Source organism: Chiroxiphia lanceolata, chromosome 1, assembly GCF_009829145.1.
Source record: "Chiroxiphia lanceolata isolate bChiLan1 chromosome 1, bChiLan1.pri, whole genome shotgun sequence".
Taxonomy (NCBI): Eukaryota; Metazoa; Chordata; class Aves; order Passeriformes; family Pipridae; genus Chiroxiphia; species Chiroxiphia lanceolata.
In genome coordinates this window covers 77,186,285-77,214,174 of record NC_045637.1, presented here as the reverse complement: position 1 = coordinate 77,214,174, position 27,890 = coordinate 77,186,285, and the positions used below count along the sequence as shown (strand labels likewise).

The following is a 27,890-nucleotide window of genomic DNA, read 5'->3' as shown; positions in this document are numbered from 1 at the left end:
GTAGTGTGACTCTTGGGGATGGTCCTGTGCAGGGTTAAGAGTTGGACTCAATGATCCTTGTGGGTCCCTTCCAACTCAGCATATTCCGTGATTCTGTGATTGCAGGTCACCATGGCAAGATTTCTCACAACTGCTCCTTAGTTCATTGTTTCATTAGAATTTTGCTTTATTTTTTCCCCCCAGAAAGCGGTATAGAAAGGTTCTCTACTATGTGGTTGTGATACAGAAGAACTACAGAGCCTTCAGTGGAAGGAAAAAGTTCCTGTGCCTAAAGAAAGCAGCCATAGTTCTTCAGAAGCAGCGGCGAGGCCAGCTTGCTCGACGTCTTTACAGGGAGCGACTAGAGGAGAAGCAGAGACAAGAGGAAGAAAGAAGGAAAAAGGAGGAAGAAAGGTGCAGTATACTGTCTTACATCACTCTCCTGTCTGTGCCATATTAGATATTGGTCTAAATAGCCTTTTATTTCAGGCTATTCCAAATCAAGGGATTTTGGAAACGTTTGCTTCTTTTGCTAAAAGATTCATGTAGCTATCATAGTAGTTTCATATTCACAAACATTCATGGTGACCTTATTTTTGGCTTTCTTTTCCATGTGGCAGATGATCCCTGTAAGTTGAGCTGTTGCTCTAGAAAAGGAATGTGATGAGCTTATGTTGAGCTTGATTGACTAACCGCTTCTCTTCCCTCACTTCTAGGGAAAGACAAAGGCAAGAAGCAGAGCGTCTTGCCCAGCAGGTAAATTATATTCCTAATGCTTTCAGCCATCCTGTTTATTTGAGTATCTCAACCCAGCAATTAAAAAAATAAAAGGCATCTATAGCATTTAAACTAAACTTATTACAGGAGTTGGCAGATAAAGCCAAAGGAAACTCAGTACAGTTGTTTGCATGGAAATTTCCTTCACCTCATGCTTCATGTAATTTCTGGAAAAGATTGAATTTTTGCACATACTTGAGCTTCCAGTATCTCTGAACAAATGGAATCATGTTTGAATTTTTCTTTTTCTTTCCTTTTCTTGCTGATATAGAGATAGGCTGCCTTTTAAACAAACGAGCATGGTGCAGTGTACTGCTTTAGAAATAAATTTTAAGAAAGAATCCTGCACTTAGGGGCTTTATTTGATTTTGTTTTGTTTTGTTTTATTTTATATGCAGGCTGAAGAAGAGAGAAAAAAGCAGGAACTGGCTGCCATTCAGAAAGCCCAGAAGGAGGCAGAGCTGAAGCAAGAGGTGGAGAAGCAGAAGGAAAGCAGGCAGGTGGAAGAAATCCTGCGTCTGGAAAAAGAAATCGAAGACCTGCAGCGTGTAAAGAAGCAGCAGGAGCTGTCCTTGACAGAGGCTTCATTACAGAGGCTGCAGCAACTTCGAGATGAGGAGCTCCGGCGGCTGGAGGATGAAGCATGTCGAGCAGCCCAGGAGTTCCTGGAATCTCTGAACTTTGATGAGATTGACGAATGTGTCCGAAACATTGAGAGGTCTCTCTCTGTGGGCAGTGGGTATCCTGCTGAGCTGACTGAACAGACTGGAAATGCCTGTAGTGAAAAGCCCAATTTTAACTTCAGCCAGCCGTATCCTGAGGAGGAGGTAGATGAGGGCTTTGAAGCTGATGATGATGCATTTAAGGATTCGCCCAACCCGAGTGAGCATGGCCATTCTGATCAAAGAACCAGTGGCATCAGAACAAGTGATGATTCCTCAGAAGAAGATCCCTATATGAATGATACTGTGGTGCCAACAATTCCTGCTGTTGGTGACACCATGCTTATACCTCCTGCCCATGACACAGTCAGTCTCCACAACTCTTCAAGCGGTGAATCCACATACTGCATGCCAGAAAATGTGTCCTGTAGACCCCCAAATTCTGTGGAACTTATTTCTCCCGACGGGGACTACGATTACGACCAAGACGATTATGAAGATGGTGCTATTACTTCTGGTAGCAGTGTGACCTTCTCTAACTCGCATAGTAGCCAGTGGTCACCAGACTACCGGTGCTCAGTGGGGACGTACAATAGCTCTGGAGCATACCGATTTAGCTCTGAAGGAGCTCAGTCTTCTGTAAGTATCATTGCTTTTATTATCTAATAAATGATACGTGCTTTCTGATTTTTTTTTCCCTGCTGTGCCCCTGTAGAGTCACTGTAGCTGTTCTGAGAAAAGTCTGCATTGTGTAGCTAGATTTGCTTAGAGTGCATATGGAAATAGTTGTCTGTTGCCATCTAGATGCCACTGAGGTGAGTGCATTAGAGTCAGAGGTAGCTCAGATGCTACTTGCAGTCCCGGGCTTCTGCACAGATATGGTTTTAACTGTTATAATGCAGAACTGCACATTACTTAGAGGAGTTCAGTGCATGGCCTTGGATGCCATTTATAAGCAAAATTATTGTTATTATTTTAAGTTACTATTACTGGGGTATCAGCATGTTGCGAAATTGATTTCAGGAAAAAAAGATTCAGTTGCATGCAAGTTGCAACAGTATTGAAAATAAGCTGCTTCAAGAAGTCCCTGAAATGACAGGCATATTTTGAGATTACTTGGAGAGTAAAGTTCACACGATGGCAGATATTAAAATTATTGAAGCAGACAGTCATACTGAGGATCTCCTTTTCAGTGCTATTTACTGAGTCTGTTGTGGGCTTTACTCCTACAAATATTTTTGAAAGAATATGATTTCCTTTACCACTCACCGAGTAGTTCTATGAGACTGTCTCACCAGGTGAAAAGGTATTTCAGCAACACTGACTTATTTAGAAGGAAAACTTTAACACTAGAATAGCTATTACAGTTGAAGCAGTGAAAACCAGTCATAGAGCCATCCTGGGTGTATTTGTTGTGTAATCACACAGTTTAAGCTGCAACTTACTACAGTGTACTCCTTCCTTTGTTAGATGTATGAAAAATAATGAGGAATCATGTTGTTGCGATACATGATAAAATGTTTTAGGTAGAGACTTCTAAACTAATCTTATCTAAACTCTTTCTGGAGAGATTTTGATCTTTATTTCCTTTCTTCTGTAGTTTGAAGACAGTGAAGAAGATTTTGACTCCAGGTTTGATACAGATGATGAACTTTCCTACCGGAGGGATTCAGTCTATAGCTGTGTCAGCCTGCCCTACTTTCACAGCTTTCTGTACATGAAAGGTACTGGGTGAATCGGAATTTGCTAAATATACAAAATAACCAGAAATATTTATTATATTTTATACTCCAATTCCTGTAGAGTTAAGCCATTTTCTTATTTTTCAAAGGATGATGAAAAGTGACTTTATTTAATTTGAGCTGTTCTCAAATTGAGTTAGTTACAGTGGCTTATCCCTCTGCAGGAGTTTAAATCACTAAATCAGTGGTTTAAAACCACTAAATCAGTGGTTTTCCCCTCTGCAAAGAAAGATCAATATTTTGGGCTTCCTCTGTTTCATTTTATCTTCGCTGTCTCGCAAACAATGGAATATTCAGTATAAATGTAGAAAAATAACTCATGAAGTCAAATTGTACCAATTGACCTCAAATTTTGAGGAAATCAGATTCTCGCTTCCAAAACCTTGTAACATAGACAGCATTCTACACTGCAGTTCAATTTTATTGACCTTAGTCAAATATCACTTTGGATCTGGAAGACACAAAAAAGGTGTGTAGCAAAAGGATGTGAGAGACTCTGAAAGAACATACACAGCAGTTCTCTGGTTAAAGCTGTTGGGTATATCTTCTGATGATTGATTAGTAAATTATAATCTCCGTGAATCCTTGTATGATATTCATCACTGTAGCATAGCTTATTTTCCTGGAATAGGAACAGTGATGAATGTATGCATCGCTATGTTTGTGTACAAAATAATGCAGTAGTCAGTAACAGGGCTTTTACTGACATAGCAAGCAAGAAGTTTTTGTGGGATCACAGGAGTATATTGGCTTGGTTAAGGTTTTTAATGACTGTTATGTAACTACAGTGCAAGGTACCTTGTCTACCACTTTGGTATGACGGAATTCCCACTGGTATATTTCCTACTCTAAACATAGCTTTGCCAGATTTTGTGGTTTTGAGTTAAACGTTGTTACCTTCCCATAACCTGGAGAAAGGAAAGAGTTTAACACTAAACTTTTCTTAGATTATCACTGAAATACTTTGAAAACAGTGTTAGAGTCTCATGTCGCAGTAAGACTTTTTGATAATTTATTAATTATATATACGTTGTATGTATGTATATGTAATTATGTTACATATATTTTTGTAATATAGAGACTTATTATAATTTATAATTTAAGGGGTTTTAGGTTGACAACAATATTGGTGGCCGTAAAGATATGCAAAAATGAGGGTTGTGGCTTACAGCAGAGGCTCAGTTTAACTACAGTGTTGTTGGTCAGAATCTTCCAGTTTTGGTGTGATCACAGCTTCTGTTTTACAATATAGTTGTTTGTTTTAACCCTGTATAAACCTACATTTGTCTCTCTTGGCAGGTGGCTTAATAAACACATGGAAGCGACGCTGGTGTGTCCTGAAAGATGAGACCTTCCTGTGGTTTCGTTCCAAGCAGGAAGCACTTAAGCAGGGTTGGCTTCACAAAAAGGGGGGTGGATCATCTACACTTTCCAGAAGGAACTGGAAGAAACGATGGTTTGTTCTCAGACAGTCCAGGTTGATGTACTTTGAAAATGACAGTGAAGAAAAGCTAAAGGGTGCCATGGATGTCCGAACTGCCAAGTAGGTTTATATGGTTTTATATGTTAGCCATGGTTCCTCCTAAGTACTTCTTGGAGCTTAGTCTGAGAAGACATTGAGTGCCCTGCCTACAAATTGTGTGAATGCAAGCATGAGACTGTGTATGATGAAGTTATTGAAAGCAAATGTTGTCCTTAGCTGGCTCTCTTTTAACTCTACAGAGTGCTCCAGAGCTAAGTCAGAGCCAAATACTTTAGAAAACTGCTGGTATAATGAACCCATCTATGCTTTCTCCCAGACTGAAGGCCCTACTTAGTCTGTAATGATTCCCAAGACAATCTGGGACATGTTGCCAAGTCTGTAGCTGCAGGCAAACCTGGAATGGGGAGGGTGGAATTAATAGGCCCTGAATATATTGAAACTTGCCTGGGTCAAAGCTGAATCTTATGTCTGTATTTAGATTTTTTTCATGTTTGAAATAATTGTAGTAGTGTGGAAAATTCTTTAAAATGCATATATTAAAAAACCAGAATTACTAAATCTAATAACTTACGTTTTGCTAACTCAGTTCCTTATGCCTTAAAATTCTATGCTTCCTGAGGCATGCATTAAAAAAAGTTTTCTAAGGGATAGTATTTTTCCTTCTAAGTTGTCTAGCTAATTTGAAAATTAAAGTGTGCTAACATTGGTAGTCTCATTCTGTATAAAGTGTACCTATGCTTTCGTCCAAAGTAGAGAAAAATAGAAATGGTTTGTAACGCTCAATTCCGCTTTGCACCTTGTAATCTGCAACTATCCAGTTTATTTTGTTACTTTAACAGAGATCTTAAAACTAAATTGAGATCTCAGATTAATCTTTTCTTTGGAAGTCCTGGCCTGAGCCTGATTTCAAGCAGGACAGTAAATAGTTTCAGTGAGCATCCTGACTTGCCCTTGTAAAAGCAATGAGCTGTTCACTGTCAAGTAAATTTCTGAATAGAAACTGAAGTTCCTACTGCTTTTTTTTTTTTGAAACTGGATCTCACTCTATCTCATGTGCAATAGCATTTATTTAGCATATTTTTCTGATATGTTCAATCCTTCTTTTTTTTGTTGTTGCCACATTGCTTCATTGACTGTGCCCTACAGAAGTTCTTTGCTGAATGTACCTTTAAAATTGTCAGGTGAAGGTTGTTGAACCTAACTTGAACTGTAGGTTCAATCAATGAGCATTTGTGTATAAAATAGCTAAAAGAAAAAGTAAGAGGACTTGTATTTCAAGAATTGTATTTCGTAAGATATGAACAATAGCTTTCCTAGGTCATTTTAATATTTACTGAGTGCATTTCTAACCTACCATGCTCCTTACATATTTCACCACTCCATATTAGGGACCCTGTTTGATTTAAAAAATCTTAGGCTGATTCACTTAAAACACAGGACAGGGAGGTGTTCTCTTGGACATTGTTATTGGGAGGGAAGGAAACCAAATTAAAGAACACAGTAGAGAATTACAGCTTTTTGTTTTGATAGCAGATAAATTGTCCTCAGGAGCCCAATAAGCAGAGCTTGCATATATTTCTTATAGGATAGAGATATATGAAAATAGTATAGCTGATAAGAAAATATAGCTAGTTAAGGAAATAATAAGCTTCAGACAAATACAGCAAAACACCAAAAAAGAAATTTAAGTTGCTTTCTTAACCTTCAGGGAAATCTAATGTAATACTTTAATTACTCCTTAAAAAATCTTATGTTTTGTAGTTCAGAATTGTTCAATATATTGATTCTTAGATATCCAAACTAAAAATTAGAAAGATGTCATTTTTAGCATATGAGTGCTCAGCTTTTTCTGGAAGTCATGTTTGGAATTGTCTTTATGCTGACTCACAACCACACAGAATCACTAATCCAGGCTTTGTCTGCTTTTAGTTTTTAATCTTCAAGAGCTTTCTTTTTACCACTCCAAAAATCACTTGGTTATGCAGTCAGTTCAGAAATATATCCATTTCTCAAATCAGTCATCCCTGCCTCTCTTGAGGTTTGATAATGCTTTACTTTTTCAATAGTTCTTATTAAAATGGTAACAGAATAGTCAACTTGGTATAGTGACATTCCTAATAGTTTGAATATTTGTACTGTATAGACAGAAAACACAACTGTAGTTTGGTGAATTAATGCTGTCTGATAAATCACTTTGTGAGTCTTGCAAATGAGCCTGATGAAGGCTGACTGCTGCTGTTTTAAGCATCAGTAGTTTGTGAGCTTCTCAACAGAACAGAATTTTCAGAATGTTCATAATCTGTAATGCTCAATGTTGGTGTTTTCTTTTTTGCAGAGAGATTGTTGATAATACAGGCAAAGAAAATGGTATTGATCTAATAATGGGTGATAGGACCTACCACTTAATTGCTGAATCTCCTGAGGATGCAAGGTATGAAAATCATGAGGCCTATCTTCCTTTTTTTCCCCTCTTTTTAATCTCTATGCCATTCTGACTTGTGCTTGTCATTAATTTGTTTGACCACTGTCACAAAATATTCCAGCGGTGTTAAACACATTGCATTTAACCCATTTTTTCAAAGGCCTGCTGAGAAGATCTTGTGGCAGACCATTACTGAGAAGAGTCAGATTACCAATGAAAATTTGCCTAGAATTTGGCAGTTACCCATCTATTCCTAGCAACTTTCTGAAATACTGTGTGTCTGTAGAGAGGCAGATGTTAGCCACTGATGCTTCTCTTGTGCATTACCCTGCTGTGTTTAGCTGCGTAGATCAAATCAATATTTAAGACCCTCTAATCTGCCTGAAATAAAACACCTTATTCTTTATGGTTGGGATCCGTTCGCCTAAGCAAAGCCTATAATTTTTTCAGATAGAAGTTGTAATGCAGTCACTTTTTCTAGGGAAAACCATGTTCTTAAATAAGAAGAGTGTGCAAGAGAGTGTTTCCCTTTCTGCTGATTTAAAAAGGGTCTTGCTTTTGTTTCTAAAGGATCCATATCTAACCATAGGGGGAGGCTGCTAGGTGAGGAGCAAGCCTGACTTGTCAGATCAGTTGTAAAGCATATTTAAAAAAAAAAAAATCCCCATGCTACAGTTCATAGGAGATAATAATATGTTTGCCTATAAAAATCAAGCATTTAAATAAAGTCAACTTAGTAATCAAAGCTTATTAACCACTGCTTTGCTGCCCCAAGGCCAGAATACAGGATGCCTTTGTCAACATCACCTGAGCTACTTTGCTCTGAAGGCTCAAAAGTGGATTTGTTCTGTTTAAAGGTAGAACACCTTCCCCTCTATCACAAGACCCTGAGGATAGATGTAGCAATGCTTACAACACAGAATCTTTCTTCATTTTTTTAGGAATCTTTAAAATTACTCTTGAAATAACTTAGGAGCTTTCTAGCATTTACTGTTAAGATTCTTGTGTGATATATTTTAAAATGAAGGCTTAGCTAAAGTCTTCTCTATCAGACTTGTGTAGTTGCCTTAGGGACCAGTAAGAAATTATCAGCATACAGACTTGTCTGTTGCCATGCATATCTTTCAATTACTTCTCAAACATGGAGGAGGAGGCACTATACAGTATCGATGTGTATAGTACACGTAACATACCATCCAGATTAAACTCTGTTTCACAAGTGTATTTCATGTTTCTTTTTTCTCAGTCATTCCAGAAACCTTAATGAGGGAGATGTGTAAGGATTTGCAGACAGCCTTAAGTCAGTGTTAATGTTTGGCATTGTTAAAAGTGAAGTATGAATCATTGGACTGTGTTGGGTCTGGATCTGCTATTGAAAAAATATTTTGTACGTGGGCTGAATCATGATCTGAGGTTGCTTTTTTGTTCAAATGAAAGCAAAAACCAAGAGAAACATGGCACAGACCCCCAAAAGAGGAATTACTATTTTTGATCAAATACACAAAAGTGTATTTGAGGAAAGAAGTAATGCTCCAGTGGGCAGCTATTACTGAGGGTTTATTCCTTTAAAACCCTAGCCTGTCTTTTTCCCTGTTCTTGTGTTCTGGGACTCAGCTGAAAGACAGAAGAGGTCCCAGGAGGGAAGAAAGCAAAACTGAAGTCTGCCTTTGTCTTTTGCAAAGCACCATGATTAATTTTTTTCATTCTTTACACAAAGATTACATGAAATCAGGAAAAATCAGAATTTACCTTTAAAATCAATTAATAAATTATTACTGAATGTGCATACAGCGCTATGAAGTCTTTTTTTTGTATTTAAATAGAAGATTCACATTTAAATACATTTGCAATTCCTGAGCCCAAAAAAGAAAACTGAATTTAATTTATGGGAATTTTTTGGTAGATGAGGTTTAGTTTTATTCAGTTTCTGTAGTTTCTTCAGCTGATGGTTCCTTCTCTCTAGATGATAGCTACCCTTCTTTTTACGGGTTTTCAGTGACATTTTCTTACATTCCAGCAAAGAAAGTGTTAAGCGCAACCTCTCTGTGGGTGTCTCTGAGTCTTAAAAAAAGAATCAGAACTAAATATGTTCTCATCTGCTTCATGGTCTGGCACTCTAAATCTTTGTTTTTCTTCATGCCTTGCACTGTTTCTAATTAAAGCGTAAGCTGATAGAAAGGATTTAGGGTATGGCAGGGATGATACTGTTTGACAGCCTACACAGGTTTTCTGAAGCTATTTTGGCAGTTTAGTTTCCAGAAATCTACATTATGGAGAACAGTTGGCATTTGAATGCTGAAGTTAAGGAAGCAGCTCTTGAGTGTCCTCCATATCAATTCCATGACTATAAGCAATTGCAGCAAAGATAACTTTGTATTCAAGTCCAGTAATTTTGCATTTGTTTCCTCAACTCCATGGTGGTGGAGGAGCCTCTGCTGTAAAGTGAGGAGTCTGTTTTAAAGGCTGTGCTTTAGATCCCTTTGAAAACTTGGCCCCAGGTGTTTTTCATTAGAATGGCAAATTCATATCTCAAAGAATGGCATTCAGGAACCTGCTGAACAGGCCAAACTCTGCCCTCAGATTTCAGTGGGATTGCTTGGAGCAGTTGAGCTTTATCATATACAAGTGCCAGGAGGATAGAGATTTCCCAGAAGCAGAAGGTGTGGTTAGAATTAAATCCATTTGCAATTGCTATGGGCTGAAGTACTGGAAACCTCTGCCAGTTTTCCTGTTCAGGATATATACAGTGCAAATTGAATGGCACAGATTTGCTCTGGTCCAACTTCACTGGCCTTTCCAGCAACTGGATTTTTCAGTGCTCCATAGAAAACAAAAACTGTAGAGGTATTTGCTTCGGGCTTTTATTCTTTTTTCCCCTCTTAGTTGTGCTTCTGCAGAGGACTTGGGTTGTCTTTGAAAAAGTATCACTTTAAGAAATTATTACCAGTCACGCTATCAGTGCAGCAGAATTTATAACCTGAATGTTAAGTTTCCCATTAAAGGCTTTGTGTGCAGCTAGTAATGTATTTTATTCCAGATGAAATGTGTGGAATGTGTTACAAATACTCTGTAGGCACTCAGATGTTCCAGTGTGCTTACACCAGTTTTTCAGAGATGCCACTTATTGTAGAAGGTACTTGTCCTCAGGAAGAAGGGTATGACACGAGCTTGGATGGGAGACCTGGAGGGGCTTGCTTGCACCCAGTATTACTTGAACTCTCATAAAACCTTGCTGCTTTTATGCCTCTTGACAAAAGGAATCTTAAGCAATTTCAAAAACCTGCAGAACCTGCTAGATCTCTGCAGAACAAAGGTGACACAACGCTTGTGCAGAAGCAAAATTCTACTCACGCTGCTGCCTTTCTCTCCCCAGCCAGTGGTTTAGTGTACTGAGTCAAGTCCATGCGTCCACAGAGCAAGAGATCCGGGAGATGCACGATGAGCAGGCAAATCCACAGAATGCTGTGGTAAGTCTGAATCTGAAGAACTTTTCAAAGCAAATATTTTTAGAAAAGAGGGACACTGTGGTGGCCACACCTTCTGAGAGTCACAACCTAGGTTTCCTTAAGTGTGGCAGTAACTGTGACACTGGCTAGAGCCTCCATGTCCTTGGTCCTGCAGCTGTACAGGGAGACAGTGTGACTTCTGATTCCTCTTCCATCATTCACCTTGATGAAAAATGACTGTTGGTTTTGGGGTTGTTTTTTCTGGTCCAATTTGAAGTTTTGCAAAGATACAGTTAATGAGTAAATTAAAAATCGAAGAGTTGAAAATTCAAGATTTCTCTGGTCCTGCATTTATCGTTCTGTATAACATACACCGGTAATAAATGGAATACATTTGGAACCTAATTTCAAGCAAAGAGAAACAAAAACTTTTGCTTAATGGCTTCAGAAGTTTGTTCTGAGAGGATGCCATTCATATTGGGGTGGCATTTTCCAGTAAAAAATTCAAGCAGGTTTGGAAACATAGAAAAGAGCAGTTTTTGAGCTGCCTCCAGCTTAACTACAGATAATCTTTTACTGGATCTGTTCATTCAAGTGTCTTAGTTTTCCCCTCAGCAGTTTTAATGGTTAAGAGAAACTGATGCCCAAATCTGCAGTTCAGTTTGCTTGATCAAAGCTGCTGCTCCTTTCACGTGTCTCTCAGAAGAGTACTGTGAGTAATGTAATAGTAAATGTTTTCCTCATTTTCTGGTTGGATATTTCTTAATAGGGTACACTCGATGTAGGACTAATTGATTCTGTCTGTGCTGCTGACAATCCAGATAGGTAAGTCAGAACCATGCCTGGTGACTTTCTTTTTCTCCTTTCTCTAGCCAAAATCAGACTATACTTTAGTCTCTGTGTTCTACTGGCCACAGGCATTAAAGTGGTTCATTATTCCCTCCCTCTTCATAGTACTGTTAAAACATGTCCACGAAATAGGAATGATGGTACACTTTGTGGGGGCTTTAATAACTTCCCTGACACGGCTTCATGTATGAACTCTTCAGCTCTTAAAATGATCCAAAAGTAGAAGATTTTTTTTGTGTTCAGCTTCTCATGCATGACTGTTGTATTCTTCAGGGATGAAAATTCTTTCCCAGAATGAAAATGTCTTGTAACAAAGAAGACAGCACAGCATAAAACCAACAAAAACATCAGGATATTCTTAGTTTTTGAACTACTAACAATGTTTTAGGGGAAAAAAAGTAATCTGGGTTCAGACTATGACTCTGGTTATAAGGTTACTGGCTGTGAGATGTTATTTGTACTGTAGGAGTTCACTCCAGTTTCTCTTCATTGCACATGTGTGAAACAGCTGGTTTTAAGTTACTGCTTTGTCCTTGGTCTGCCAAGACACTGATACGAGAAGTAACAATGATTACAAGCCCACATTACAAGCCCAGGTTTCCTAAGCAATGCAACACAAATGTCCAGACCTTACAATTTTAAGTTAGCAGTTCTCCTGCTAATATAAGTTAAGCATTTCTCTTGTAAGCATTTTTCACATAGATTTTTTTGTCTTATAATTTTTTTTTTGTTTTAGTTCTCTAATTTTAAATAAGGATGGAAGGATTTTCAGTTAGGAAACAAATTTGACTAATATAGATTATTTTTATCTTGACACATATGAACCCCTCGTAGTTCAAAAGAGAGAAGCTGAGCAGACAGACCTTTGAATCTGTATTCAGAAAGAATCCCAAGAACTGGGTTTCTGTCTTTTTCCTAGACTGGGAAGGAGGAGAGGGGAGTCTGGAAGGTTGGCTACTGTTGATCATAATCTCCTGTTTGATAGCTTGATCTACCTGAGTTTATACCTTAAGTCTCTCCTTTTTCAGTTCTTTTGCTACAGCTTCTGTGCTGTGTATCTCATTATCCAGCTTTCTAGAGCATGATCCATGTAGCTCAATCTAAAGCTTCACACATTTTAAAAAATGGTCAACAAAACTCTCTGTTCGGTTCACGTGCCCATTTCTTTCCTCATCCACCATCCTTTCTGACTCATGTAGCACTTCAGCACCACAGTCAGTGTGACCAAGAACTTGGGTTCTGATCACTCTCTTCCACTTCTCTATGGTACCAGTAAGCATTAGCTGTAGGTAACACTTAGATAACCTTTAAAATAACTTACACACTTCTCTTGTTACTTGATTTACTTTAACCTCCCTTCACACAGTTTTCTAATTTTTCCTCCTGGTAGTTATATGTACTTTGTCCTTTACCCTGTCAGCCATCTTGCTTTTATGTGGCACACTGGTTTTGGAGAATGATATCATATTTGGGTGAAGTCTCCATCCCCATAAACAGTTTTTGGATTCTAATTTCTACCTGGTTACCTTCTTCCAACAACTGTAAAAAGCAGTCTTGTCAGCTTCTTGTGCTTGGGGTGGCCCAGACTGCATTGTTCCCATTTACTACATCTGATACAGTTATTTTGAAAAACGCTGTGCTCCGGGATGAAAACATTAATGGTAAAGGGTTAAAGAAGTGTTTGTAGGCTGAGGAACCTGCCTCTCTAATCCAGAGAGACATCAGCACACTTCAGTTGGGCTAGTTCTTCATGCTTCAGTAAATCCTGGTGTAGGATTGGATAAAAGCCAGACTCTCATTAAAAATAGATTGTATTCTCTGTGAATTGGGTTGCACTGCATTAAAAATAAAAGACTCTTGTGTTCACATGCTTCTTCACTATAGACCTTTGTAAACTCTAGTTTGTTTTAGCTAATGTAACTACTGAAGCAGACAATCTAAATAGATCTGACCTTGAAACAGAGTTCTGATTCACATCTAAAGCTGATTAAAGATTGGAAGTTTTTCTCACCACAGATTTATTTTGAGATAGGACAAGTTGCAATTTAATGTAAACTTTCCCACCATTCACAAACCTAGCATTTTGGTGTGAATCTTTTTAAATATTAATATTTCTTTTTAGGTGATAAATAAATAATGCTTTAGGTGTGGACAGTATTTGTCTGAGTAGAAAATGCAAACAATGGACAGTCTTTATGATTATGGAGAGTGAGATAAACAGTACATATGTTGATTGTAAAGGCTTTTTCAATTGTCATTTATTTTCATAGACCTAACTCATTTGTGATCATCACTGCTAATCGTGTTCTTCACTGTAATGCTGACACTCCTGAAGAGATGCATCACTGGATAACCCTGCTCCAGAGGTCAAAGGGGGACACTAGAGTGGAGGGACAAGAATTCATTGTGAGGGGTAAGAACTGAGGGGGGCAGTAAAGTGAATAACATCCATTACGTGTTGAAGAGATTGTCCCCACAATACAATCTGGTAATATGCCAGCATGGTAGAGTTGGAGCCACATCTTTGTATGGTGGAGTTTGCTCACAAATTAATACAGCTGAAATTATATTCCTGCTGTGCCATGTAAGAAAACACTGTAATGATGACAAAAGTGTTTTTGTAAGTTGACAGAAGAATTTTTCTAGTGAAATATCAAAATTGAAAAAGTTTTTGTATTAATTTTATTGTCTTTATTATTTAACTGTTTGAGAATTGTACTCAAAGTTGTTTAATATGTGAGCTTATCAATTTTACATATGTTTTTGTTGTTGTTCAAAGTATAAAACTAACTTCTGTATACAACCTAGTTTTGTCCAACTCACTCTGTTCAAGAAAAAAAAATGTGATTCAAATTGCATCTTGAGCAGGATGGCTACACAAGGAAGTAAAGAACAACCCAAAGATGTCTTCCTTAAAACTGAAGAAGCGTTGGTTTGTTTTGACACACAATTCTTTGGACTACTACAAGAGTTCAGAGAAAAATGCATTGAAATTGGGTACATTGGTCCTGAACAGCCTCTGCTCAGTGGTCCCTCCTGATGAAAAGATCTTCAAAGAGACAGGTAATTGTTTGCTCTTGTTCAAATATGCCTTCAGTTGCCTGCTGTCCTTCTAGCTAGTAATGCAACAAACAATGCATAAGAATACTTTAAATGGATTATTAAGGGTGCAGTTCAATGAACAAATCAGGTTCCTAACTCACTGAGCTGTTTTACAGGGACTTATTGGGTGAAAAACTGAGGTAGTGTATACAGGAATAAAATCTGTTCTCACCTGTATTCAAATTATCATAGACTAATACTGTTGCTAAGTTAGTGTTCACACTTACGCTTACACATCAAGGACTTGAGGAAAGACATATGGGTAGCACTCTCCTCATACATTATTTTATATGCTCAGGAACTATGAGGGCTGACATTGGTAGAGCAGGTATAGGGAGATCCAGAATAAGAGTCCAGTTTGTGGTAACCTACATACTACACTTGAGTCAGCTCCTCTGCGTGTTTTCAAAACTGGTTTTCAACTCAGAAATGTCTGTTTGCAAATGAGAAGCGACTGTTGACAGTCCTGTATATAAGCTCATTGGGGTCACTGACACTTCAAAGAGGCTTTCACTAGTGGAAGATGAAACACATTTCCTTTAATTTAATCTGCTTCATAAAAAGCCTATACAATGATGCAGAGAGAGAATTTGAACTGAAATGCTCTTCCTATCATACTTGCCATTTCATTCGTGTAAAATTAATAACTTCTTTACAGAAGAGATAGTTTGTGCTTTATACCTGTTTGTATGTGTGCCACAGATAATTAAAGACTCTCATGTACAAAGCAAGACTGTCTCAGGTTTTCCTATTACAGACAGGACTGGAGAAGTAGGGGCACAAGCCACAAGGAGCTAACTATTCCATAGTCGCTTCTGTGGTGCTTACAGTCACTTCTGCTAAGATTACTGGATAAAATGGGAGGCTGCATGATGCGTAGTTGTACTCCAAGGTTACTCCTAGGATCTCTTAAAGGAGAGAATCTCCTTTAATATCATAGTATCTGTATTATGATACTTAATGACTCATACAACTTATTAGCTCCTGGAAAACTGCCAGCATGGTCCAGGATGCAGCACTCAGTGTCTGATGGGATGCAGCTTTTATGGCTAATAATTTCACTGTTGTGCTAGGTTACTGGAATGTAACTGTGTACGGGCGCAAACACTGTTACCGTCTCTACACAAAATTGCTTAATGAGGCGACCCGCTGGTCAAGTGCCATCCAGAACGTGATTGACACAAAAGCACCAATTGATACTCCAACACAGCAACTTATTCAGGATATTAAGGTAGGCACAAGCAGGATGGGGAGGGGTGAGAAAGAATGGTTGCTTAAATCTTTTTTATTTTGGCTTAGCCAAAATAAAGCAGAAAATTAAGTTTTAATCACACAGCGCCACGGACTGACTTTGTGAAACCTGAATGTATTCACTGACCTGATAAAGGAATTTCTATCTAAACAGTAGAAGAGCAAAGTATGAAGTGAAACTTGGAGGGCAAGAGGGATAACCTTTTTCCATGAAAACATTAACAACTTTTACTGGTTTGTGTAACTTGACAGGGACGATTGCACCTGGCAGTAGAGCTCAGTGTACAGGTGTGAACCTGCTATGAAGCAGACAGGTTCATGGCAGACATGTTTGGCTGTGTCCACAGTGCGCAGCACACCAGGATGTGGACTAGACAGCTCTTTGATTTTTTTTGTCATTATGCTTCTTTTCTTGTTCTACGATAACATGGGCTAAGCATCTCATGTATCTGTGTGATGAGAAATATATTCAATTAATGCTTACTGGTTTATGGTCCCACTGGGGACAGTGCATGCATAGCCAGAGAATGTCCTTCTGGAGCTTTTTGCTGATCTGCTTTTATGAGAGAGGATGATGATTCTCAGAAGAGAGCAAAGGAATAGGCAAGGGGGGAGAACTGCTACTGACCTTTTCCCTTAGAGAGTACCATCTCTTCTCTCATGGAAAAGAAGTATTAAGTCCTCAATTCAAAGACTGTGAATGCTGTTCTTCAGAGCAGGAGAAATATGTGGAAGTTCAGGACTACTAGAAGACAGTGGTCACATCTGTCAAACTTGGCCTAAGCAGAACAGTAAGAGCAGTATTTAGATGTCAGAGTGGATGCATCAGGTTTACAGCAACACCGTGCCAGGGCTATTTTGTTATGGTAGCTCCTGCAGTTTCTAAAGGCCAATTAGTTTCAAAAAGGCCCATTAGTTTTGCTGGAGAAATACTTTTAAATAAAACTTGAAGGTCTTAATTCCCGTTATGAAATACTGGAGTAAAAATGAATTGTGAAATGAAAACACACTTCAAAAACTGTTATGTGTCCTGCAGCTCTGCTGTAGTTTGTTTTTTACTGCACAGATAAAGGAAGTTTATCCAAGGCCTGAGGTTAGCAGGTACTGAGCATTCATAGCCCACAACGTGCCACGGCACCCACAGTACCCACAACCAGTTTTAGCACCAAATAGTGCTGGTAACACTAATGACTCATTTTTTTCACAACCAACCTAAGGGCACAAAGCCTTGCATTATTCCTAATGCTGGACCCCAAATCCTGCTTTTTTCATACCCCAACAGGAAAACTGCCTGAACGCTGATGTGGTTGAACAGATTTATAAGAGGAACCCTATCCTCCGTTACACTCATCATCCGCTGCACTCGCCATTACTGCCACTGCCATATGGGGACATCAATCTAAACTGTAAGTTTTTCAATAACAGAAACACTTTTCCTTATGAAAGACTAAACTAGAGTATGGGATTTTTAAGTCAACGAGCTACAGTGAAGTAAAGGTAGGCAACATATATGTTTATAATACAAATAGATAAGTTTCCCTGTTCTGAGAATAGCAGTTTGCCTAGCATAGAGCCTTGGGGTTATATTACAGAAGGGAAGGTTGCTACTGCCTTCAGCAACACAGCTAAGACTGAAAAGCCTTGCCCTGAAATAAGCAACTAAACCCTATTCATTCAGTCTCCTTGAATCATATTCTCTTTCTCAAGTCATTGTTATTTCCTATCCCATGTGGGGAGCTGCAGCAGCCACAACTTCCAATTAACAAGTATCATCAGATGTGATGGAAAGCCCTATTTATGGGAATCAACATCTAAGTGTACATGAAAGAAGAAATGCTTTATTTACTTCTAAAATTAGTGTAATCGTGTCTTTTAATATCCTTGATTCAACCACTAACTTAGAAGTCTTTTTGGAATGAATGGTTCAGATCTATTGATGGTTGTGAACTTGGTGTCCTTAAATGGATTTGGTTATCTTAGTTTGCAACTGCGTATTAAACAAGATATGACTCAGGCCACAGGTTTCATCCCTGGGAGGAGGATGGGAGGTCACGCAACTGAAAGTGAAGGTATTTCAAGTAAGACTTTCTGGTAACTCAAGTGATGCCCTTCTACTCAAATGATGAGGAAAATCCAAGGACAAACCTTTCTTTTCTCTTGCCCCTCCTACTGTTCAGTGGCAAGGCACAGTTCTGTTCTTGGCACTTGAGCAGATTGTCCCGTATGGGAGTCTCTCTTCCCCATGGATAAGAACATCTAGCCACCTCTGAGGCAGAAGTCTTGCCAAAGTCTTCCCTTACTAAATGTAGCTCCAAAACTGATGCTTAGCTATTGCCTTGACTTGCAGTTGAGTTCTAGGTATTTTCTGTAATAGTATAATGTCAGGTTAGAAACGTCATTTTCATAACATACATCTGTACTGTATCAGAGCAATTTCTTCTGTCTACCAAACCCAAGCGGTAGCACAAAAACAATCACCACCTTTTTCAGCATTCAAAAAGCAAATTGCCATGTCATAGCAATGATTTTGTTTAGCGGCATTGTTTGGGTTTAATTAAAATGCTACTGCTGTAGACAAAAATGATGCCATGTATCTTTGTTACTTTCCATAACATAGTTATGCTTTACCTCATTTATGATCTGATCAGGTTTTCAGTGTCTTATGACTGCAAAAAAGTGATACAACACTTCATCAGTGTGTGTTGCTCTGGAAGGAAGACTCTCCATCACAAAAAACTGATCAATCAAGATACACTTTTTCCATTATGTTGTCAGAAAATGGCAAAGTGGGATTTCATTAAATTCAGAACAAATCTCAATAGCAAAATAGCTCATAAAAGGAGTTTGCATCATACATCTGAAATGAAAAATACCTGTTCTTATATCCTGCACAATGTGGGTCACAGAGTATCATTAAGCAATTCCCAAATAAAGCCTGTGTGCTTTTTCTTTTATATCTCGGTCTAAGAATCTTTCTCCTTATTGTTCTTTTGTAGTGCTGAAAGACAAAGGCTACACAACTCTGCAGGATGAAGCCATCAAGATATTTAATTCTTTACAGCAGCTGGAATCTATGTCTGATCCCATCCCTATAATCCAAGGTATCCTCCAAACAGGACATGATTTACGACCCCTCCGAGATGAGCTCTACTGTCAGCTCATCAAGCAAACCAATAAAGTGCCTAACCCTGGAAGCGTGGGGAACCTGTATAGTTGGCAAATACTCACCTGCATGAGTTGCACATTTCTGCCGAGTCGCAGCATCCTCAAATATCTCAAGTTTCATCTCAAAAGGTGAGAAGCTTTGAAGTACTAAAGCAAGAAATTAAGTTTCTTCACTCATTGTTTTCTTCACTATGACTTGTAACAGTGTTTAGATATCTTGAAGTGAGACTTGAAGATGCATTTACTTAATGTATTGGTTATGCCAAACAGTGAATCTAAAAAAAAAAAGTAGGAAAAGTGTCTATGAGTTATCTAGATGGAATTACACTCATTTGAAGAATCAAAAAAAACCCACAAAATTGAATTTGTTAATGTTGATAAAAGGAGGGCTTTCTGTAACTGTATAAACTTGTTTAAATGATTTGCAGCCCATACCACTAGGTCCTATTATCAACTGTTCAAATCAACCTGTTAAAAATTCTTCATCCTGCTTTACCTTAATTTTATAAGGTACGTGTCATGCACATAAAAGAACATTATCATATTTAAAGATGTATTTGAGGTAAAAGCATAGGATTGCAAATCTAATTTTAAAATATTAGTGACCATTAAAAAGATAATAAATTATTCTTGATACTTCAGCATTAATCAGAATGTGGAGTTCTTCTTGCTGTGATGCAACAGAAGAATGCAGAGTATGTAATTAGGAAAGTTAGTCCACCAAGAAACTGTTCTCAATAATTTAAAAGTCTTGTCTGTATTTGTGCTAGAGCATCAACTTTGTCAATCACTTTGCTAAATCTAATTGTTTTATAATATTTGTAAAATACTTGTAATGAAAATACATCTTTGAACCAAATTGAGGTAAGTAAAAAATGGTCTTTATATAACTGTTAAAATGAAAAAATTCAACACTGAATCACTTTCTCAGTTTAACTCACCTCCTAATTAAAAGAAAATGCAGCTGATATATTTAAAGGTTGGTTTCAATACCATAGATGCATAATCATCTTATAGCATATCTGTAATTCTGCAGTAATCTTTTTATGCCTTGCAGATCACAAATCACTGTACTTTTTCACATAAATTAAACCTGAGTAGCTCTAAGGAGCTGATATTTTATCACTGAAAGTATTATAGAAATACTCTGTACTGAAAGCTACCCAAATTCAACAATTTTCAATAATTAAGAGTTAAGTTCATTACACTAGCTAATGAATATTCATAGGACTAACTGCTGAACAGTAAGATCTAGAGAGAATCTTTTAGAAAATCAGGAGTAAAAATCAAGTGACACTACAACAAAAGTGAGCAGTCAAACATGTTTTATTGCTTTTTTCTGTAGTACCTTAGTGCAGTTTAGTCTTCATTCAACAACTGTTACTGACAGAAAGAGGAGTTGATTACAAGAAGGTTTGCACAGTTATCTTGCTGTCAAATCTGAGTCGTTATAAGATTCCTGTAGTTAATGTTATGAAGGGCATATAGGTTTTTCTTTCTATTAGGTTTGTAGAACATAATGATGAAAGTACATTACATTTACCACAGTAAATCAATCACAAGTTAGAACACTTTCCTTGACAGTGAAGATAAACCTTGGAGCATGTCAATTCAATAGTGTACTGGATACAGAAGTACTTTCAGGGGAAAAAAATTCTCAAATAAGTAAACTTCCTGTTTCACTGACTGGTAGCTTTAAGTCATAAGCTTTGTCTCACAGGGTTCGTGACCAGTTTCCAGGAACTGAAATGGAGAAATACGCACTTTTTACTTATGAATCTCTGAAGAAAACCAAAAGCAGAGAGTTTGTGCCATCACGGGATGAAATAGAAGCACTGATTGGCCGGCAGGAAATGACATCCACAGTTTATTGCCATGGTGGGGGCTCCTGTAAGATTACGATCAACTCACACACTACAGCTGGAGAGGTGAGAAGTGGTGACAGGATGTCTTTGGAACAAAATCAGTGTGTCCCTTTACGTGCCAGTTCAGGCAGCAGTAGCGTTAAACTTTGGGAGCACTGGAGCCTTCTCTGCTGGCTTTTCCTTTCAGGGAAGGGAAGGCTTACAGAGCTGTCCCTCCAGCCCCCAGTGTGTTCTGAACAAATCCCTGCTATAAAAACTGTCTTTATGCTGCAGAGGATCACCCAGCTATAGTTCCTTCTCATAGGAAGAATTACAGGAAAGACTAAGCAATTCAGCAGAGGCATTACTGGAATAACTTCAGTAGATATTGGTGTGTATGAGTTGCTAGCTAAAAATGGAAGACTCTTACTGAGTTGGTGAAATACAGGGGTTGGCCAGGAGACAGCACATGCATATTCTGAAAGAATAAAAATCAAAGTGGAATTTGACAACAATTAATAATGCCGATAAGAACAAATTAGCAACGTTTTTAGCCGAATATAAAACCTAGCTTTGAATTTTCTTCTAATTATTTGTCTTACTCTGTGGTGCTGCTTTTCCATGCTATGGTTTTTTTCATGTACTGTTTTTCATTTAGGTGGTTGAAAAGTTAATTCGTGGCTTAGCCATGGAGGATAGCAGAAATATGTTTGCTTTGTTTGAATACAACGGAACTACTGATAAAGCAATTGAAAGCAGAACCATTGTAGCTGATGTCTTGGCAAAGTTTGAAAAGTGAGTGTGCTTCTCCTTCTCTCTCTCCACTCTAATAAGTAGCAATTAAATAAATTTCCAGTGTCAATAATGCTGAATTTTCTCTTTTTGCTTGTTTGTGATGATGCAGCTGAATTACACACAGAGCCATTTCTGGAACAAAAGCATCTTTTTTTCTTTTTTCTTAAAAGAATTAATAGCCACCTATTCATTTATGTTGGTCTTCCTCTGTCCTGATACCAGCAAAGTATTATTTCTCATTACTATTTCCACATTCTCTTTTCCATTACTACAAATTTTTCCACCATTACCAGCATTGTGTCTGGGAGAACTGAACTCCAGGCCATCATTGCCTTTCCAACTGTCTGTTGCCTAACTTCATGTGGAAGTCACCACAGTACAGCTCACCACTACATTTTTCTTACCAGTTAAAATTACAACCACCCACAGCACTGTAGTAAGAAAAATGTAATACAAACCTAAATAGCTCTTTGTCATCCCTATGTTGTACGCATGGCAATCAGCCTCTTTTATCCACTTAATAATGGGGGGGGAAAAAGGAATGTTTTAAGTGTTGTGCAATTCCATTTTATAACAGGACTTAAGGATGTTGCTTTTATTAACACCTGACTGAGCCACAAATTTTATTAAGAGAATTTGGGTTAGAAATAGTTGACTGAGAATTGAATGAGAACTGAGTAAACATTTGTAAGTCCTTGATTTTGCTGTAGGCTTTAAACACACAGACACACATAAAGCAAGATTCAGCTGATTCCTTGCTTATATTTCTGAGGTGTCAATTTAGAAAAGAGGTTGGTTTCACAGGTCTGATCTCTCTCTCTCTCTCTCTCTCTCTTTACACAACGCTGAAGGCTTGCTGCCACTGCTGAAGCTGGGGAGATGCACTGGAAGTTCTACTTCAAGCTCTACTGCTTCCTGGACACAGAAAATGTCCCAAAAGATAGTGTGGAATTTGCCTTTATGTTTGAGCAGGTAAGGGACAAGGGTTCAGTTTTGAGGCGCTTTTAAGAGGAGGAAAAAAGCAAGAGATCTAGGCAGGACAGAGGGAGTTTTGGCTATGCGTCTGTTCAACTAAATGCACTACTACTCAAGCATCAAGAGCAAAGGAAGGAAGCAGTTCAGTGGTCAAAACAGACTTATCCTTACATAACTGAAGCACATATGATTTTCCTAATGTTATGTTTCTTACTTCTGCATTACTTGTCAATTGCTTTATATGTAGTGGTAAAAAATGGGATAGCTGGGTCTCAGCTGTGTTTTTAAAAAAAAAGGATAATACTTGCTTTTAATTTTCCTCTTAAACCATTTTCTGAAGAAAATGTAAGAAATAAAGTGAAAAAAGTGTAATTGGCAAGCAATTAATTAATAAGAGACTCATGCTGGCAACTGTACAAAACTAATTGAGTAATAGCTTTTTATCTTTTCAAAAACCAATTGTTTCATAGGCACCTTAGTAAAATCAGTCCCGTCTCAGCAGTAACTGTAAGACAGCTATGATGAGCAGAAATACACTTAATAAATGTGCTGAGCTCAGAATGAGGCTATATTGCAAAACATAAAATGAGTTAAATGATTTATAATGAAAACTAAATGCATCAACAGTTGGATTTCTATTCTGTCAAGCCCTGTAGTTGCTCAGAAACTCACTGATGGCATTTAGTACTGTTGATTGACCTTCTACTTTTCTTCTATATTCCAAATGACTAAAAATTCTTCCAGCAGTCAACTTCTTTCAAGTGGGCACTAGATACAGATAAAGATTTCTGTATAAGATTAAGGTTTCTGATTTCTGGCATTCACAATACTGAGACACTGACATTCTGTTGGTAAGCAAGCCTGATGTGATCAAGAACTGACATACTTCAATCTTCTTATATAGGAAGGCTTTACCTCTTCTACAGGTTCAGAAACCTCTTCATTGTAATAGAGTATTTCTTCCTTTTTCAGTTTATGTTTTAAGGCATCATATTACATCACAAGTCTACCAAAGGCTCCTTCCAGAACCTACTACTGTAGCTCAGTCCAGAACTGCTTTTTGTCGGCAAGGATCTGGGCAATGGGTTGCCTTGGTTGGGCTTAGAAATGTCGTTCTGTCTGTCTGTTGTTACATATAGAGCAGTCAGCCTGTTAGTGCTTCTGTTTGGGATGAAGTTCAAATAGCAAGAAAATCCATGAGAGCTCTGCATCTGAGCCGTTACATTACATTATGGGTTTAAGAGGCAGATTCAGATAGTTTTGTGTATGAATGGCTAAAATAAGCACATTTGCTGAAGCACATTGTTTTCATGCAGTATTCTGTGCTGACTAGTGTTTAGTCAAATATTTTATGTCTTGTGAAAACCAGTAGTATTGCAGTTATAAAGCATGGCATGTTCGATCTCTACTATTAATATTACAGTAAGACCTGGAAGAGGTGATGCTACATTCTAACATCAGTTCTGGGGTTTTTTGGTTTTTTCTAGTTGTCTGCTTTTGGTGTCAGTCATCAACTTTTTTCAGACAATTATGAAAATTATCTTTTGTCATTGGTTTTAGTTCCATTATTTTAAAATTTGAATCTTTTAATAATCATAAGGCACTGAAGGAAATCTTTCAGTTCTTCTTTCTCATTAAAATACCATCCTTCCATTTCCACAAGACAGCTCTTCCTTCTGCATGTGTACAACCTCAGGTAAACCATCTTGCATGTTTAAAGGCATATTTTGTAAATCTAAAGAAACTGTATGTTACTTAGATATGAATTATCTCTATGTGTTTACTAAACCTTGTAATTCCTGCATCTCCAGTCATGAGGTGTGCTTGTTTACTAGTGTCACCTGAAAAAAAAATCATAGCTGCTGCACATTTCCACAGGTTTGAACAAGTGTGCAGAGGTCTTCTTGGTTCAGAATCTCATCCCTGATGCTACAGACCACTGTATTGTGTAGATGTTTTACAAACTTGATTTGGGATCCATTGAAGATTTATTGTTTTCCCTCAGTAAAACTACAAAGCTGTCCTAAAGTTTGGCTTGTTTGGCTGGAAACATCAGTTTTCACTGAGAGATTATTGATAGCAGTAAGCAAAACTAGATGTCTGTTTCTCCTAATGCCCTTGAACATAAATGGTTTCTTTTCAAGCAAATGTTTAGATCCTCATTTTCTCCTTTTTACATTATATTTTCCTTTTCAGTAATTCAGTTGCTCTTTTATATATGAATTCACTAAAAGCTGAACAGTAACAGTAATTCCCATTCAGCAGGTTTCCTCAGTTGCCTTGCAGTTCTTCTGGTAAACCTAGTTTTACCCAGTTTAACAAGTTTGTCAAGAGATTTACCACATTTCATTTATTTAATGGATCATTTATTACAGATCCTGGGTTTGCCTGGCAATAAATTTACTTCCCATTTCTCTCTAATTCCTTTCAAAGACTGGTTTATACATAAAAAGCTATCTTTTTTCCCCTTGATAGGCTCATGAAGCAGTGATTAAAGGACATTATCCTGCTCCTGAAGAAACCCTCCAGGTCCTTGCAGCTTTGCGTCTTCAGTACCTTCAGGGAGATTACACTCTGCATACCACTGTACCAGAAATGGAGGAAGTCTATCCCTTGCAAAAGCTGAAGTCTCGGATTACACAGTCTACCAAAACATTTACTGCAGTAGAGAAGGCTGAGAAGAAACGAGCCAGCTTTCTTGAAGGAACACTGCGGAGGAGTTTCCGCAGTGGCTCTGTCAGCAAACAGAAGGTTGAGGAGGATCAGATGTTAGACATGTGGGTCAAAGAGGAAATCTCAGCATCCAGGACTAGTATTATTGACAAATGGAAAAAACTCCAGAGGATGAATCAGGAGCAGGCTATGGCAAAGTACATGGCTTTGATTAAGGAATGGCCTGGCTATGGTTCAACACTCTTTGACGTAGAGGTAAGACCTCCTGAACATTCAAACTACAGTTTTTACTGTATAGGTGATGATTTCATTACAGAGTAGTGAAACCATAAATACGGTATCACAATGCTTAGACAGCTGATGTAATAAACTGTTAGCTATTAAAAGCCTACTCCCATCAGCAAGCACTTGTAGCTATTTAAATCCACCAGTTAACCATAAAATAGAGGGACAGAATTCTAGCCTGATGGGTTGCAAACGAGTTTAAGAAGTGTAAAAGGCAACATTCAAAGAGGGACAAGCAATATGCACTTTTTAAAAAAATGGTTACAGACAAGAACATCCACAGTAAGTGGTGTGTAGCTCCTGCTGTTCCCTTTGCTGTTAATTTACATTTTTTATCTCTAGTGTAAAGAAGGGGGATTCCCACAAGAGTTGTGGCTTGGAGTCAGCGCTGATGCAGTTTCTGTCTACAAGCGTGGGGAAGGAAGGCCTCTGGAGGTGTTCCAGTATGAACATATCTTGTCATTTGGTGCACCGCTTGCCAACACCTACAAGATCGTGGTGGATGAGAGAGAACTGCTTTTTGAAACTAGTGAGGTAAGAGCAAGGTAGTTCTGTTGTTGTGGTCTTCCTGTTCTGATAGTCAGGTTACTTAGTAATTCAAGTAGTAGCTACAAATGTCACAGATCTATTCAAGATCCCTGTAAAGCTATCATGAGATGGATAGAAGTGCTGAGTATTTTTGTTTAACTGCAAATGGATTTTGTTGAAAGCTTGACAGTTTTATATTGCTAGTGTCTAAAGAAATTAATTCACGTATTGTTACCTTACTAAGAACTTTGCTCTTTATACTCTTGGCAGGTGGTTGACATTGCAAAGCTGATGAAAGCTTACATCAGTATGATCGTGAAAAAACGCTACAGCACCTCTCGATCAGTGAGTAGTCATGGAAGTCAGGGCAGCTGCAGGTGAAAACAAAACCAGTTCCACTGCACCCTAAATAGAATATGCTCCCTGGCCTCAGAACAGCCTGATGACATTGATCATGTTTGTTGACAAGCTAACGAAGAACCAGAGTTTCAACGGAAAATATCTTCAAACAATGTTTTAGAAAGACCGCAGGGTGGGCAGGGGAAAATCAGCTGAAATAGTCACATACTAGAACCGCTGGCTCATTCAAAACTTTCCAAAGCATTATTATCTTCAGTTGATGTAACAAACGCCTTAAGACTCAATCCACTGCAATACAAGCAGTAATAAGTGCCTTACAATATTAAGCATAACTCGTATTGGCCTAAAATTGCTGATAAAAGTCAAGAAGATTTCTTTTGTCCTTTCAGAACACTGAAAACAAAGTTATATTCATCCATTCTGCACTAATCTACTGGCCTGTATACAGGTGGGAAGGGGGAGGGAAGAAGAGCAAGGTATATTTTTTTTGGAGCGCTGCTGGCAGCCTTCCTGATGGACGCCAACACTTTGTTTCCCCTTGCTTCCATGGATGTGCACATTGTGCATGCATATTTGAGCTGTCAGTAAAATTTGACAAATTTTATTCTGTATTTCACAAGTCTTTTGAAGCAAAGGGAATAAGTATGTGCAATGGTGTAAACAGTCTTTCTGTACATTTTAATAGTTCAGAGTTATAGGTGTTACAATTGTATGGTTACTTTATAAGCAGTTTTATTAACCAGTAAATTCAAAATTTTCATACATTGATTTTACTATTGCAAATATGTATTACCATATAAGTAGCAGAAGTCTGCATTCTGTATCTGCTGTATGATAAAGAGAGATGTAGCTGAGAATATTTATAGACTACCCTAATATGGAAATACAGTTATCAGTTCAATTCTTCATCCTGTCAGCTTATGTTTTTAATATTAATTTTTTCTTTAAAAGACATCACTCTTTTATACTTCTGGCTAGACTCTCCAACCCAGACTGACTGCCAAAGGTCAGAGCCCCTCAGAGTTGACTAGAGAACGCAATGTTATACAATGCAACTAGTTTAATACAGAGTTCTCTATTTTACCTGGTTGCCTGATGAAGGTTCTTGACAGTACCCTGTAAATAAATTGGGGAATATCAGCTAATAATAAGTTGATTTTGGACTTTTATTTTTGTACAGAAATACTGTAATATAAGGCAAAACTTTGATCAAAGGTATCTTTTTGTCCACAGCAAAAAGAAAAAAAAGAAACCTGTAAAAACTTACTGTTGTTAAAAACCTCAGCCTTTAAGAAATCATGCCTACTCACTGAAAAAAAAAAGTCCAGCAATAAAGAAAATATACGTCATGTGCTCTGTTTCTTTCATACTGAGTTGGACTTTGAACAAAATCCTAATTTCATCAGTCTTCTCAGAAGCTAAGCCAGGAACACAGTGTAGACTACATATATATGTGTGTGTGTGTTTGTGTGTGTGTATGCTTTTGTTTGGAAAGGTGCATGTGCTGTGTGTTGTACTGGGACAGGTTTCCTTGCCCATGCAATATGTGTCC

General features: G+C 37.9%; 1 protein-coding gene across 1 annotated transcript in view; it reads left to right on the top strand.

Moving 5' to 3' along the window:
• Window positions 1–27,691, top strand: part of MYO10 (myosin X) — a 161,569-nt gene extending 133,878 nt beyond the window's left edge. The window contains exons 23-41 of the mRNA XM_032712055.1: window positions 184–393; window positions 696–735; window positions 1,155–2,057; window positions 3,019–3,142; window positions 4,460–4,703; window positions 6,979–7,074; window positions 10,439–10,532; window positions 11,281–11,336; window positions 13,631–13,773; window positions 14,229–14,423; window positions 15,536–15,693; window positions 16,996–17,119; window positions 18,710–19,007; window positions 20,599–20,806; window positions 21,381–21,517; window positions 22,369–22,489; window positions 24,968–25,420; window positions 25,793–25,984; window positions 26,249–27,691. Of these exons, the coding sequence (XP_032567946.1) occupies window positions 184–393; window positions 696–735; window positions 1,155–2,057; window positions 3,019–3,142; window positions 4,460–4,703; window positions 6,979–7,074; window positions 10,439–10,532; window positions 11,281–11,336; window positions 13,631–13,773; window positions 14,229–14,423; window positions 15,536–15,693; window positions 16,996–17,119; window positions 18,710–19,007; window positions 20,599–20,806; window positions 21,381–21,517; window positions 22,369–22,489; window positions 24,968–25,420; window positions 25,793–25,984; window positions 26,249–26,359 (3,907 nt within the window). The 3' untranslated portion in view covers window positions 26,360–27,691. The remainder of the gene's footprint in view (window positions 1–183; window positions 394–695; window positions 736–1,154; window positions 2,058–3,018; window positions 3,143–4,459; window positions 4,704–6,978; window positions 7,075–10,438; window positions 10,533–11,280; window positions 11,337–13,630; window positions 13,774–14,228; window positions 14,424–15,535; window positions 15,694–16,995; window positions 17,120–18,709; window positions 19,008–20,598; window positions 20,807–21,380; window positions 21,518–22,368; window positions 22,490–24,967; window positions 25,421–25,792; window positions 25,985–26,248) is intronic.
• The last annotated feature ends 199 nt before the right edge of the window (window positions 27,692–27,890 follow it).